Raw genomic sequence first — 13,497 nt, forward strand, 5'->3', positions numbered from 1 at the left:
CCCGTGGCCGAGAGGGCAACGTTTCGCTTTGTCAAAGTCAGTCATAATCGATTTTTACGTGAATCTGTGCGGTCGGTTCTGCTTTATCGTGTCATCGGTTCCATGCTTTGTCGGTCGCGCTGTTGGTTTGGCCGGTCAAACAGCCGCGAGCGTTTGTTTTCTACAATTGGGTTATTATGCGGCCCGTTTAACTTGTCAAATTCCATCATACGAGATACACGGCTAACATAGGCTAAAGCGGAAATAATTTATGCCGCGAGTGCGCGAATATCGCAGTTCCTTCGGAATTCCTTCAGGCAATTTCTCTCGAGCGCGTTCGCATCACAATTTCCCACAATAAAAGGAGAAGTATAATACGGAGCTTAGCGGATAAGCATCGAGCTCGAGTATAGAGGTCCCGACGTCTTCGTTGCTGCGTGCAAACAAAATTTGAATATCTGCAGTTATGGGATGGAAGGTCAGTCAGCCCGAGATTTGCGAAGCGAATGAAGAATGGGAGTAAAAAAAAGGGTGGCAAAAAGGATAAGTACGATGAGATAAAAAGACGAGGAGAGAGAGAGAGAGAGAGAGAGAGAGAGAGCAAGTTTTACTTGATTCCGGCTTAGCGGAAAGCCGGAAGTGCAGTGTAACAAGGCGGCGTACTCTCTATAGGTTGCTCCGTAGCGAGAGGTCAAAGAATAGATTACAAAAGCAAAGGAAATTAACCGTCCTGAAAATGAAGCAAGCAGGCGCAAGCAAGTTCCGGCAATATCCTCCTATCTGTTTTTCTCTCTTTCCCTCCCTCCCTCCCTCCCTCCCTCCTTGCCACCTTCGCGGTCTAAAACTTTCTGAAAGCTCTAGTACGAATCCACGTCTCTTTCCATTTTTCTTCTCTATCTTATATCTTGACTTCGTGTATAATCTCGAATAAACTTACTTTACATACGAGATGCCGATATGATGGCGAACACTAGCGCTCGGTTACATGCATTTGCTCGCCGATATATGCAAATTTGGTTTATGATTATATGAAACTTATTTCGGTCGGCTTTAGAGCTCCGCATGCGCTCGCTTTTTATCCGACAAACATTGCGGAAAGGTAAGAGAGGAGTGAAAAAATAAATATGCCCACTTTCATACAGGAAAGAAAAAATGGTACAAGAACACCCGGAAGTACTGCGTGACGAATGGATTCGGGCAGAAATACTATTATGCGGTCATTCGGGTGTCGTTTGCAACTCGCGAGACCGAGGTTTGCGTTGTTCCCGTAACAGAGTCGTAAGTTAGACATTCCCGCTTCCAACCGCTATGACAACTGTCTCGCTCATTTCCCAGTCTGCCAGCAACGACGAGTCAGCATTTTCGGTTGTGATCGATCGGACGCCCTCTTCAATTACTTAGTAGGCGAAGCAGCTCCGAGTTTGTGTGCTTGGAAAACGGCCAAGGGGTCAAAACGCAACAAGCTTGCCCGATCATTTGGAAGATTCGAGGCAGCCGTTTTCAGCTCCGTGTTTATTCGGGGACCGGGGAGCGATAAATAAATTGGATGAAAGAGCGAGCGAGAAAGAGAGAGAGAGAGAGAGAGAGAGAGAGAGAGAGGGAGAGAAAGAAAAGGGAGACTTTACAGCGCCTCTTACAAACGTGACAAAAGAAGCTGAGACATTGTTCCGACGAGAATCTAATTCGATCACGTCGAGTAAGCGCGAGAAGCTCCGCTGGATGCCAGAGATTTAGAATTTAGGGGTGAGACGCGGTGAATGGGGTTGTCGAAAGTTCGGGACCCTACAGTGGAAAGCACTTAAAAGCATATGAAATCGGCGCGCCACACGTCGTCGGAGGGGGAACGAGACACGTTCGTGAGAAGCTCCGAAGACACGACGGGAGAGACTCGATATTGTATAAGAGGCGGAAAGAGAGTCGAGGGATAAGGCGAAATGCGCGCGAGACGCGTAAAATACAACTGCCGACAGCCGGCCCTGTTATTTCCGGCAGGATACCAAGTCTCGCAGCGTGTTGTTAGAGAAAATCTCGCTCGTCCCACTTCCAAGGAGCGCGCGTTCCACGTCAGCTGTTCTCTCTCTTTTTTACTTTCCAGTTTCTTGAGACCACCCCCAAGCTCGTCTGCACTTTGTTGCTCATCGGGCGAGGGTTCGACGACGCCCGTCAGTTACCCGGCGATCTTCTCCCTTACTCCCTCCCCCCCTCGGCCCTCTCACGGCAAACGAGCGCGTACACGGGAACACCTGTTCTCGATTACGGAGAACTTGTCTCGAAGCGCGCGGGGGCTTGTTCTGCTGTCCGGAGCACGGAACACCTAATGATAATTAATGAGATCTCGGACGAGTAAAAGGGCTGAGCGTTCGCGATATCATTTATTACGGAAATGAGCGGCTGGACGAACAATACGAGATCGAAGAGCGAGGAATTTACATTCGACGAAGCTGAGAGCTCTCTTCGCGGAGGCGAAGAAGAAATCGTTAAAAAAAACGGTAACAAACGTTAAACGTCGCGGTAATTGCCGCTTGAATTTCCTCGGAGAGTGTTTCATTAATATATTACTTACGTTAATATATTATATTAATATAGCACACGTCGACACACACACGTATAGATAGATCCTCTCTTCGTATATATGCATATGTTTCTTCCCGAGAGATGGAATGGGGAAGAGATTGGTGCGGCAGATGAGGCGAGAAAGAATGGTGACGGCGACCGTAAAGGCGTAGGACGACGAATTAACCGAGGCGGGCGCATGCCCGGCTTGGCGAAAATCATTAATTAAGCGGGAACTAAATGCATGAGGAACAAGCCCCCCTCCTATCATAACTTCCGCGCGACCTCGTAAATCACAACGAGGGTTTCCCGTATGGCTTCTTTCGCCGCACTTGCAGCTGCACGGACGCGGCGGCGTTGCAACGCAATGTTTCGCGTCGCTATCGGGGCGCGAAAGCGATCCGCTCCATTCGATGCAAAGCGAATGCGTGACCGAATGTACTCGTGAAACGAATGAATTTCAACGAGGGGCAGATGGATCGTTGGCCGCTGGGATTGTGGGAGAGAAATCGCGCCGTTGAGAGATTTATCGATTACCGATTATTCCTCGTCGCGGGTCTGCAGGTCACCCGATTCGACCGACGCGCGACATCGTAGCTATCGTTTCATTAGCCGCGCTGAAAATAAGATCTAAATGATGTTAATGATTTTCGATAATCTCGTTCGCGAGTAACGAAAGCGGAATTTCTCCTCCATGAGCTGAGGGGGACATCAAGCGTGATTTCGTTGGAACAGCAGTATAATTTCAAAATGAAATCTACAGATTTCGCCTCTCCTTTCGGCGGATGATACTATTTTCGCGACGATCGAAGTAGTCGCAGGTCCGCGAGGTCCGAGACCGTTGCGAAACTTCGACGGTGATGCTCTTAGCCTGCCTCGTCGAACGAGTTATATTCAGTTTCGCTCCTCCGATAACGTGCATACAGAAGTATCCCGTCGCGCGGGAGAACGGAAAGGCAGTAACAAGAATAACCCCTCTGCCGGTCGGTCGATAATTTCGCCGGCGATCGTCGAGACGCGGCAGGCAGTCCGAAGATGCGTCGTCCGCGGGAGAATTCCAATTAGGTGATTCTGGTCGGGCGAACTCTGGAGCATCACTATCTTGACCTCCGGAAACTATCTGGCGGCCCGGCCGGAGGAATCATTTACATAAGGTCGAGATGAGTTTGAAACACGTCACGTTAACGGATGATGTTAATTATAACCGATGACGTCTTGTAGGCGTAAGTCCATTTACTACATCTACGGTCCTGCCGATTACTTCGAAACAGGGCGAGTTGTATATGAGTTCGGTCAGTCGCTCCGTTCCAGTTCGATCGGTCGATTGTCTCGCAAAGCGGACCGTCCGTGTCCGATGCTTACGTGGTAGTTTCTCTTAACGGCAATTCGAGGTTATCGATGAACTCCTTGATGGCGGGCAATAAAACGAACGGCTGAGGCTATATGCAACGTAATGTCGCTCGATAGGTATATCTTATAGATCGTCTTTTCTCCCTCCGTTTCCCTTCAAGCCTTTATTCGATAGATCTCATTTATAACGCGACATTTTAACTCTTTTTTAATCAGCCTCATTAGTGCGATAAAAATGAGGTTTCACGCGACCGTTAATCTTCTTAAAAGAAGTAAACTTATCAAATACAAGATAAAATCTGTGAAATTTATTATACGCGTGCACACAACGCGGATCGTTGTCGTGCAATTTTATAATTCTAAATAACGATTTTCTAAAAAAAAAAATATATATATATATGTACAATTCACGAGCCAGCATATCAGTCGTTCTTCATCGGCGGTTCTTAATCTTTGCGTATAACTCCAAGGGAGCCATTGCCGCGCGGAAGTATTCATTCGGTGACTTTATGGACATACGTTGGCAGGTCGTAAGGTGTCTCGTTCTCTTTTATATTGCAACGCGGCGGAAACTATTGGTTCTGCAGGTAGCGACGACAGCGGCGTTGCCTCGAGCTTTCCTTCCTTACGTCGGAGGCGAGCCTCACGGAACACGGAAACCGCGAGGTGTTTACGGCCAGCATAGACCGGTTCGCACGTACAGTTTCGAAGCATTCGGCCGTGCTCGTCCCTCAATTCAACGAGAATTTTGCGGTGTGTATCGCACCGTGTCGCCCTTTCAATACCGGATGTAACCACCGACTTCCCGTCGTTGGCGAACGCTCATCTGCCCCTCCTCCCCCACCCCCCAGTGTCGAGGCATTTCGACGAAAATCACCGCGGGGCGACGCAGTCCGACCCTACCTTGATTGCTAATGTCAACCTTCACGCATTTCATGCGAACCCACGAACCGTAATCGTATCGCCGCACGATAAAAAATCACGCCATTTCTCGGTCGGAAGACCCTCAACGAAAAAAGAAAGAAAACGCCACGAGATCCCGTGCCCTCTCGGCCAAACGGTCTGACAAATTATCGGGAAGAAGACGAATTTCGGACGTTCGAGATAATGTCCTTAGCTATTCCTCGAGATAAATTGAAAGGATAGGTATACGCGCGAGACTGTGCTTGCGTCAAATTTACTTCGTGTAGGCTTGACAAATCGATTGGGCGACTTTTACGCGACACGACAGAACAGAGTAAACTCGGTGTATTCGGTTTGCGTTGAGCGTAGGTCTGATGGAATTTGCGCGTGTAGTTACCATTAGGGAGGAATCCAATATGTGCACCCGCTGTAATGTCTTTAATCAAATTGCATGTGATAAATCGGCAGGATCCGTGCGTGATTTCGTCAAGTGAGGGATGTAATTTGCGGTATGCGCGAAGCAAAGCTCTGATTTCCCAAACATTATACATGTATGTATGTATATGTAAATACTTTCCCAGAGATGAGCTTTCCCGAGATACGTTTGACCTCGTTTTAATACAGGATATAAAAATCATTCTGCGATATTGAAATTCGATTTTGTTTCCTTTTTTTTTGCACAGGTTGCCATTACCCCAAATAAGTAAAAAATTCGCCAAAATTACTACGCAAAGACGCGACGTTTAGACTTAAAATATTTAATTCTAAATTTTTATTTTAATTTTCGTTCATTTTAGACGCATTTACGCACATCTCTCATTTAACAAAAGCATTTCTGAGGATCTCGATTTTCTCATATTTGTGTGCCATCCATATTGTACATCCGTTTTCTTCTCGCAATATAAAAGGGTGGATATATATATATATATATATATGCCACGGAAACTCACTCGTGGCGAGTGTACAAAAGGTAGGGGTAACCCTCAAAGTAAGGCGAAGAAAATGCGGATTTTATCGGTCTCGGTCGACGTGCACGCTACTCTCCAAATGTATCAAATTTCGAAACTATTTAAGCGACCACCGTCAACATACAACGGCGGTCACACGACACTGTTAACCCCTTTTAGAACTGCGAGCACTTTAGGATCAAACTATCGATGCGCCCTTTCAATGTCCGTCAATATTTTCTTAGTTTCCCTAGCCTCTTTCATTTGCCCGGACGATCGATTCCGTTCCAAGCCCCTATAAACAGATATTAAATCGCGGTTTTATTTTATAATCAACGTTCAGCGCTCTTTCGCAATTAAAAGTCGAGCTTTCGAAAGGTGGCCAGCCGTGCGCTGTCAGAAAGCTGCCTGAACAGACACAAAATCGTGAATGTTCATCGCGTGAATGATTCCGCACGGTGGGATAAATAACTTTTTCAACGATTTTAAAACGGTAAAATCGTTACGAATCTCATAGTAAATGTTACATTACTATAGCGATAAAAAGTAAAGTTTTCTACGATAAAAGTAAATATCAGGCATATTGCGCCACGTCTCATGAATATTTAATCGCTGGCCTTGCTTCGTTTGGCGCGCATACACTCACGTCTGTGCATTCACACACATTTCTCCGCGCGCTCTCGACCGATATATTCTAATGCCTGTGGCCGGTCGTCAAGCTTTACACACGCTTAAACGCTGATTGTTCCGATCGTAATCGCAGAAGGTGATTGGAGTGCATTTCTAAGATTTCAATGGGTATAACACAAGGGAGATGTATGGCAATAATAGCCAAGTCGTATTTTTCTCATTACATTTATGACGTTCGAATTAATTTAATAAAAACACCTTATGAGTTTTTTCTATATAATAACCCTATAATCATCTTATAATTATATCCTATAATTATTTATAAATTCCCTTATAATAAAAAATATTTTACGCAGAAAAAGTCAAGCTTTGCCTTGTACCATTAACTGAAAAATCGTATGATAATCAAGGACAGTTTTTTTTTACCAACAGTTTGCATCTTTTTTATTCCTATGTATTGGGAATTTTGGAATGGTAATGTACTAACATGCATGTTTTGATACGACTTATAAATCCTTTATAATAAAAAATATTTTACGCAGAGGAAGTCAAGCTTTGCTCTGTACCATTAACTGATATTGTATATGATAATCAAGGACAGTTTTTTACCAATACACAATTCGCATATTCATTATTCCCATTTATTGGGAATTTTGGAATGGTAAATGAGTATCTATACTATTGTAACAGCATACATGTTTTGATACGATAATGATTAGTGGCAGAGCATTGTGCAAAAATAGGACTCACCTGTCGCAATCAGCAATGTCGCATGTCGCATCAATACAATTATCGGGGCGATTGACAAAATTGTAATACTCACCTGTAACACAAAGAAGAATAGTGTATTAATATCTTACGCACTAATGGTATAATAATTATATAAATACATATATATTCATTTAATAATATTATGATTGTATACTAAACTTTAGAAAAATCAGACTTATTGTTAGTACAGTACGAGTTTATAAAGAAACGCGATAATGAAGATGAAGGAAATGAAAAAAGGGCCAACCAAGATGACCAGAAAGAAATCTCATTAGCGAATAACACAACCTGGAATCTCGCAAAAATACAATACGAAAGAGACTCGTTACTCGGATGTTTAGAAAAGGCAATGGAGCCATTACTGTTAGCAATTAACGTATTTGAACGTGCGTGCAACAAAACCCGCTGTTAAACGAGTGTGAGAGAGAGAGAAAGAGAGAGAGAGAGAGAGAGAGGAGACAGTCAGACAGAGACAAAGACAGAGTTTTAATTATATCGTCGGTATTCATGAATAAACATGAATTCTGGATCTGACGTTCAAAATGTCTGCGATATTCCGTGGCAAAACGGCGATCTCTTCCGAGCCGAAGAACAATGAAGAAGAAGGCCGGATAATCTTCGTTGCGCAAATAAAGCTACCCGAGATATACTGAATTTCTATGCAGCTAAATTGAAAATTGAAAATTGAAAATTGTGCGCGACAGTGTGCAAATGAAGACCACCTAAGCTTGAAAATCATTTAGATCGTTTAGGAATTTAATAATGCTACAGCGCTAAGGACCGTATATTACAATACATCCGAAAATAAATGGCACGTGCTAAATTCATTTTTTCGAAATGAGCTGCCCGTTGAAAACGGTCATACAAATGAAAAATGCATTAACGCATTTCTATACTAATTTTTTTATCATCTAACAGCACTCTCGTAGATTGAATTTTTTCTCTATAAGCATATTTAAAACAATAGTGACAACAGCGTCAACAGCTTTGTTGTTTGTAAAACATAAATCCATATTGCCATCTTCATTTTCGTGATGAAAAACAGCCGGCGCACCCTCGTGTGCCTCTAAAATCTTATATTTCTCTTTCAGTCGTCGTTTTTTACATTTTTTAGTATTTTATTTCGCACCGTGCGCGCCTTAAATTGTATTAAGACCTTCCTTAATTAAGAGATTACTCGATAACTCTAGGAATTGTCAATAAAGCGATCGTTAAACGTTAATTGGGTATATAACTTTATCCCTCGTAAACATTAATTGTAAGTAATTAGTAATTTATTCATAAATTTATTCAAATGTTATTTTACAGGGCATAAAGGGCAATGAGAATATTATATGTATATCATTTATCATACATATATTCATATCCTTTTAATTAAAAGTAGAATTATTTATAGTTCTCTGACGGAACATCAAGCAACTGTATCGCATTAATAATTCTCGTGCAATTTCCGATGTAAAGGTAAAATGTTTTACAAGCTCGTTTCGCTAGGACGAATGTCCTTACCGGTACATCGGCAACATTATCATATTTTAATAATTCAAAACGTTAGGACGTTCGAGTTGTTGCAAGAGATGAGCGCCGCGATGATGGAAAATATTATGGCATACGACCGGCGAAGTATCCTTTCCCCGGCGCGGGCGCTCGCTCTATCGACTAATCTTATCAGCGTTGTCATAAAGGAAAATAACTCGTGGACAGAGGAGAGAAAATTATGGGATATTAACCTCGTTCCGCGGTATACCGGTTGTCGGGGGGTCGGGAATCGAGCCCGCGGATCTCCGTGCTCGAAATGTTTGCAAACTGCCGTTTACAAAACGGTCAACAAGATTGATGTCAATCCAGAATACGATTTACGTGACGAGCTCGCTTATTGCCGTTAATGACATACCAAGGTCGATTATCCTCTTACAAAGTTACCTAAGTACAATTCAGAGAAAAATGGTTACAATTACCATAATTTGACTATAATGTATAGTCATTTTCAGCCAACTATATATTTGTTTGATAGAACTGTAATTATTATTGCTACAATTATAGATGTAATAAAATGGAACTGCTGATCATAATTATTTTATCGTGTAATTATAGTCGCAAATATCGAGCACTTAATTTCTCTCAATGTAGAAAATGGTTAATGAAAAATCCTACGACAGCCGGTTCAGGCGTTGTAATTCGCGCCGAGTGCTCGTATCAGTTGAACTAATCTCTTCTTTTTTGTTTCGAATCGCGTGTACTTTCTGCAGTTATCGTATAACTATATATCATATTATACATACATATATATATATATATATATATATATATAATGTATTATATGTATATAAATAAGAGAGAAGCTATAAAACTGAGCGCGCGATAAAGTCACACAATACTGTGTCGCGATTGCGACAGCTCGCTGATTAGATCACACTGTGTCTGTGTAGGAGGGAAAGAGAGAATTGTAGGGATTTATTTAACAGCTTTAAAAGGCTCGCCTGGAGGCGCATTTTACGACTTAACGTACACATACTTAACGTGCATGTAAATGACGGAAATCGAAGAATGCTGCCGGTCAAGTAAATCACGGGAATGCAACGTCGCGCAACATCAAAATTTATTTCGGATTTCGCCGGCTTTGCGATCTGCCTCGTAAGCGAATGCAAATTGCGAAGATTGACGGAAGAGGTTCGTCGCTCCTCTCGAACGCCGCGCCGGATTAAATCGCAGCTTCGAATTCACTTCTTTTGATGATCGCGATATATCTTTTGAGACTGACGCGCAGAAGAGAGAGTCGCTTTGCGAGATTCGCGACTTGTCCGGAAGCAGAGTAGACCGGAGGAGGCGAATGGAAGGGTCGATGCCTCGTTTGCCTGACGAGACGGATAAAAGGAAACGTTTCCAAAGCGCTTGGACCAGTACCAATTGGCCTGGTTCAACGGATACAGACAACCTCAAAGGACGTAGATCCCCCCTCCCCTCCCCGCTTTTAATTCTTTTTCACAATCTTCTCGGTAAATACAAAATCTCAAATTGAAAGGAAACCGCCTATTCCCCCGTTCGGTTGCTCCGAAGAACAGATACGAAGTCATACAATAAATCCTTTTTCAACGGCACTCTTGGACATTTTCCAAGACGTAATTGTATTCGTTGACCTACTACCGATATAGAAGTAAAATACTGCAAAATTAAATAAGAAAAAAAGCTGAGCGCAGAGTTGAGAAAGGAGATTTAGAACGTACACGTGTTGTACACCCCATGCCGGGCCGCGCGCGTAGGAAGATAAGAACACGCTTACGTTTGTGTTTCAGCTGAACCGCGCGCCCGGCGGCGCCCGGTGAGAGGTTCATTTGTCATTGTTACAGCTAATAGCGTAAGTCAATCAACGAGAGCGTTAACGAGCGTCCAGAGGATTACCCACATCGCGTAAGCTGAGCACCAGGGCTACCATAAGATCGGGCTAATCCACGATCGATTGGCTATTTGACGCTTATCGACTGCACCGAAAGTAAACTGAGCTGTTTCCTTGATGTATAGACTTTTAAATTAACAAAAAAAAAAGAACATTTAGCCATATTGCGCCGCGTATGATGGAGCGATTTACATTTTGAGAGATTTAATTTGAATTGTAAATACATTTTTCAGCGACAGTAAATTGTCTCGCGATTTCAAATCAAATAAATTTAGGAGATGGCTCTCCATTAAAATTCTCTCCGGGTTACACTTCGCGGTTATGACACACGTCTGGGCGATATGACATTTGCACGAAACACACGTTTCGAAAACCGCGTTTCCCTTAACTCGTTACTCGTCGAAGTAACGCTAATGACTCTCTACGGCGAAGTTACAGAGAAAACGACGGGAAACTTTACGCGCGCGGAAAATGGTAAGACGGACATATCCAAGAATTTCCACGATAACCGCCGTTCCAATAATACGTTTTAACTCCCCTCCGTTCCGCGCGCGTAGAACGCATCAGTTTAAATTACTGCAGGGAAAGAGAGGGGGGGGGGAGGGTGAGGACATTATCTCGTTGCGTGGAAATTGCACCGAAGTGACTGTCTGTACCTCATAACCGTTTAGAAAACTTCACAGGCGGCGATATCGCGAGCGATGCGGCCGAAATTTACCGCGTCGACGATTTCAACGCGGCGCGGCGCATCGCAAGAGGCGGACGAGAACGCGATTCGCGCGCGCGTGCTGTGCTCGTTTTACACGCTCTCTCGTTAGCATCGCTCTCAAATAACAAGCCTGAAAGACAAATACCCCGGTGATGACCGCGCGCGCGCGCGCGCGCGCGACCGGTATCAGGATCAGGAAACGAAGCGCCTAACGGGTAAGTCCCTGCGGCCAGGTATCCTGCAGGCGGCGCGAATGTATCATGAATATTTCAAGTCCTGTAAGTGTCTGTCACCGCCGGCGCGGAGGCAAGAGCTGTTTCGAATTCAGCCGAAGCGACGACCAAGTATCCCTCTTCTCTTCCCTTCGTCCGACAATGAGATCAATGAAGCTGCTGCTGCTGCTCCCTTCGATCGCGCGCGCACATCGCGGGGGGAACAACGCACATCATCGGGTTATACTCGTCGATACTCGATCCGATATATTATCGGTCCAATAAAAATCGAGCAACGGAACGGCTTGACGACGCGTGTCGTCGCGCCCGGCAGTAAAAAACAATAAAATAAAGCACCTCGCCGAGCAAATGGCTCTCTCTCCATTTTCGCCCCCTGCGCCGCGCGTCTCCGCTCCGTAATCCGTCAAGAAATAAAGCGTGTACGTGGCGCGAGTGGCAAGAGACAAATGTGGACGCGTGACTCTTGTAACTTCACTTGTCCGCCCGTGTAAACCCGTGCATTCCGTGCAGCGCGCTCGGTAAAATGACGCAATGTAATCCGCGCAGATATGGGGAGGATAAGAGTACCCTTTTTTTATTTGCTCGCCTTTCGTCCCGTGACGGCTATACAAAGGTCCTCCTTATCGAAATCTCGCTCGATTGCAACAGGCAATTTTAACCAATTTGGAGGCGATTTAAAGGGACCGAACGTTCTCGTAATAAAAATACCCCGACTGTTGCTGCAGAAAATGGACCCCCTTCAATCCTCGTTTCGGCCGACTTACCACGTCCCTCTGCAAAGCTTTAGGACTGAAAACCACTATTCGCCGCTGCTTCTTGATAAGTCTGCTGAGCCTCTGAGTTCTCTGAGCGCTGGTCAACGGTTTCCCGGAGATCGGAAACTCGTCCTGCAACTCGTTCTCGAGATCGTCCTCCACGCTCTTGTCGATCGGCGAACTCTGCTTCGTCGTCACCGTGCTAAGCGGCACGGCTCTCGCGATCAGAGTCTCACTTCGCACGCTCCAAGTGGACCCGCCGTACTTCTTCATGTTCATCAAATCGCCTATGCTGCCCCTCACGCTGCTGCTGCCCTGCAGGCTGCCCAGCTGAAGGTTCGTACGCGACAGGGCGGGCGAGTGCGGAAGCGACTCGGAGCACTTCTCCGTCGACTTGACGACGTCTGGCAGGATCGTCGACTTGCCTTGAAGCTTATCCAGATCCGACAGGGACGATCCACGGCGTATTTTCGCTCGCGGCTCGCGAAGACTCTTCTTCGAGAGCCTCTCCTTCTCGCCGCGGTTCACGCTTTTTGTAGATAACGACGACTTCATAGCGAACAGGCCCGCCTTCAGAGGGAACAATAAAGCCCATTCCGTCGACTTTTCTCGAGTCTCCATTGTGCAGCTTTTCGTCTCTTTCTTGACGATACCGGAGATTCAATAATGCAACTCTTTTTTTTTTTACTACCAAAAATTGAGAATTTCGTCGAAACGTTACGTCGCTTTTCCAAGTGACAAGAGGCCACGGTTATTCACCGTCATCCGCGACGGGTTTCAGCACGACACTTCGTCATGCCGTCAGAGCCGTTGAAATACTAAAACGGATGTCGCAGCTACACACGAGATATTATTCGCGATAATGTTGTATCCGCTCAATTAAGGACGTCCGCTCCAGTGCTTATCGAGCTTCGTTCACATCGTCCGTTTAATTGTATCCTCGTACTTGAACTAGTTTGGAAAAAAAAAACTTCTTACAACATGTTGCAGCATTTTCTTTTCGCGACTCATGATATTGATCTCCTCGTTGCACATATCCACAGACACCTGACTCGTCCTCCCCGTCTTTTATTACCCTCGTGATTCTAGTCCGCTAAGTCCTGTCCTACGTAATTCTCCCGTGTCGCTGATATTTAAATCCGAGAAGCGCGGCGCGATTCATTTTGACGTAGATCCATAGTGCCGCGCGTGCGAAAGGGAAGACTCCTCTTTCAGCCAGTTCCACGATCAGACTCGCTAAAAGATCCCGTGCACGGGAGCTGAGGGAGCTGGAAGG

General features: G+C 44.9%; 2 protein-coding genes across 2 annotated transcripts in view; one reads left to right on the forward strand and one right to left on the reverse strand.

Moving 5' to 3' along the window:
• Positions 1-965: 965 nt before the first annotated feature.
• On the forward strand, positions 966-2,119 carry LOC105450424. Its single transcript, XM_011690245.1, has 2 exons — positions 966-1,231; positions 1,315-2,119. Exons 1-2 carry the CDS (start codon positions 1,132-1,134, stop codon positions 1,518-1,520), a joined length of 306 nt encoding a protein of 101 aa, XP_011688547.1. The 5' UTR covers positions 966-1,131; the 3' UTR covers positions 1,521-2,119.
• Positions 2,120-6,891: 4,772 nt separating this feature from the next.
• The window catches only part of LOC105450423, a 55,282-nt gene continuing 48,676 nt past the window's right edge, over positions 6,892-13,497 (reverse strand). The window contains exon 16 of the mRNA XM_011690244.1: positions 6,892-7,185. Within this exon, the coding sequence (XP_011688546.1) occupies positions 7,078-7,185 (108 nt within the window). The 3' untranslated portion in view covers positions 6,892-7,077. The remainder of the gene's footprint in view (positions 7,186-13,497) is intronic.

The sequence above is a fragment of the Wasmannia auropunctata genome, unplaced genomic scaffold, assembly GCF_000956235.1.
Source record: "Wasmannia auropunctata unplaced genomic scaffold, wasmannia.A_1.0 LD336061.1, whole genome shotgun sequence".
NCBI classification, from domain to species: domain Eukaryota; kingdom Metazoa; phylum Arthropoda; class Insecta; order Hymenoptera; family Formicidae; genus Wasmannia; species Wasmannia auropunctata.

What these genes read in the sequence shown, in the direction of transcription:
- LOC105450424 (XM_011690245.1), top strand. Translation starts at nt 1,132, where the DNA reads ATGGTACAAGAACACCCGGAAGTACTGCGTGACGAATGGATTCGGGCA. An exon ending in TTGCAACTCGCGAGACCGAG is followed by an intron (nt 1,232 to 1,314) that starts GTTTGCGTTGTT and finishes CTCATTTCCCAG; the next exon opens with TCTGCCAGCAACGACGAGTC.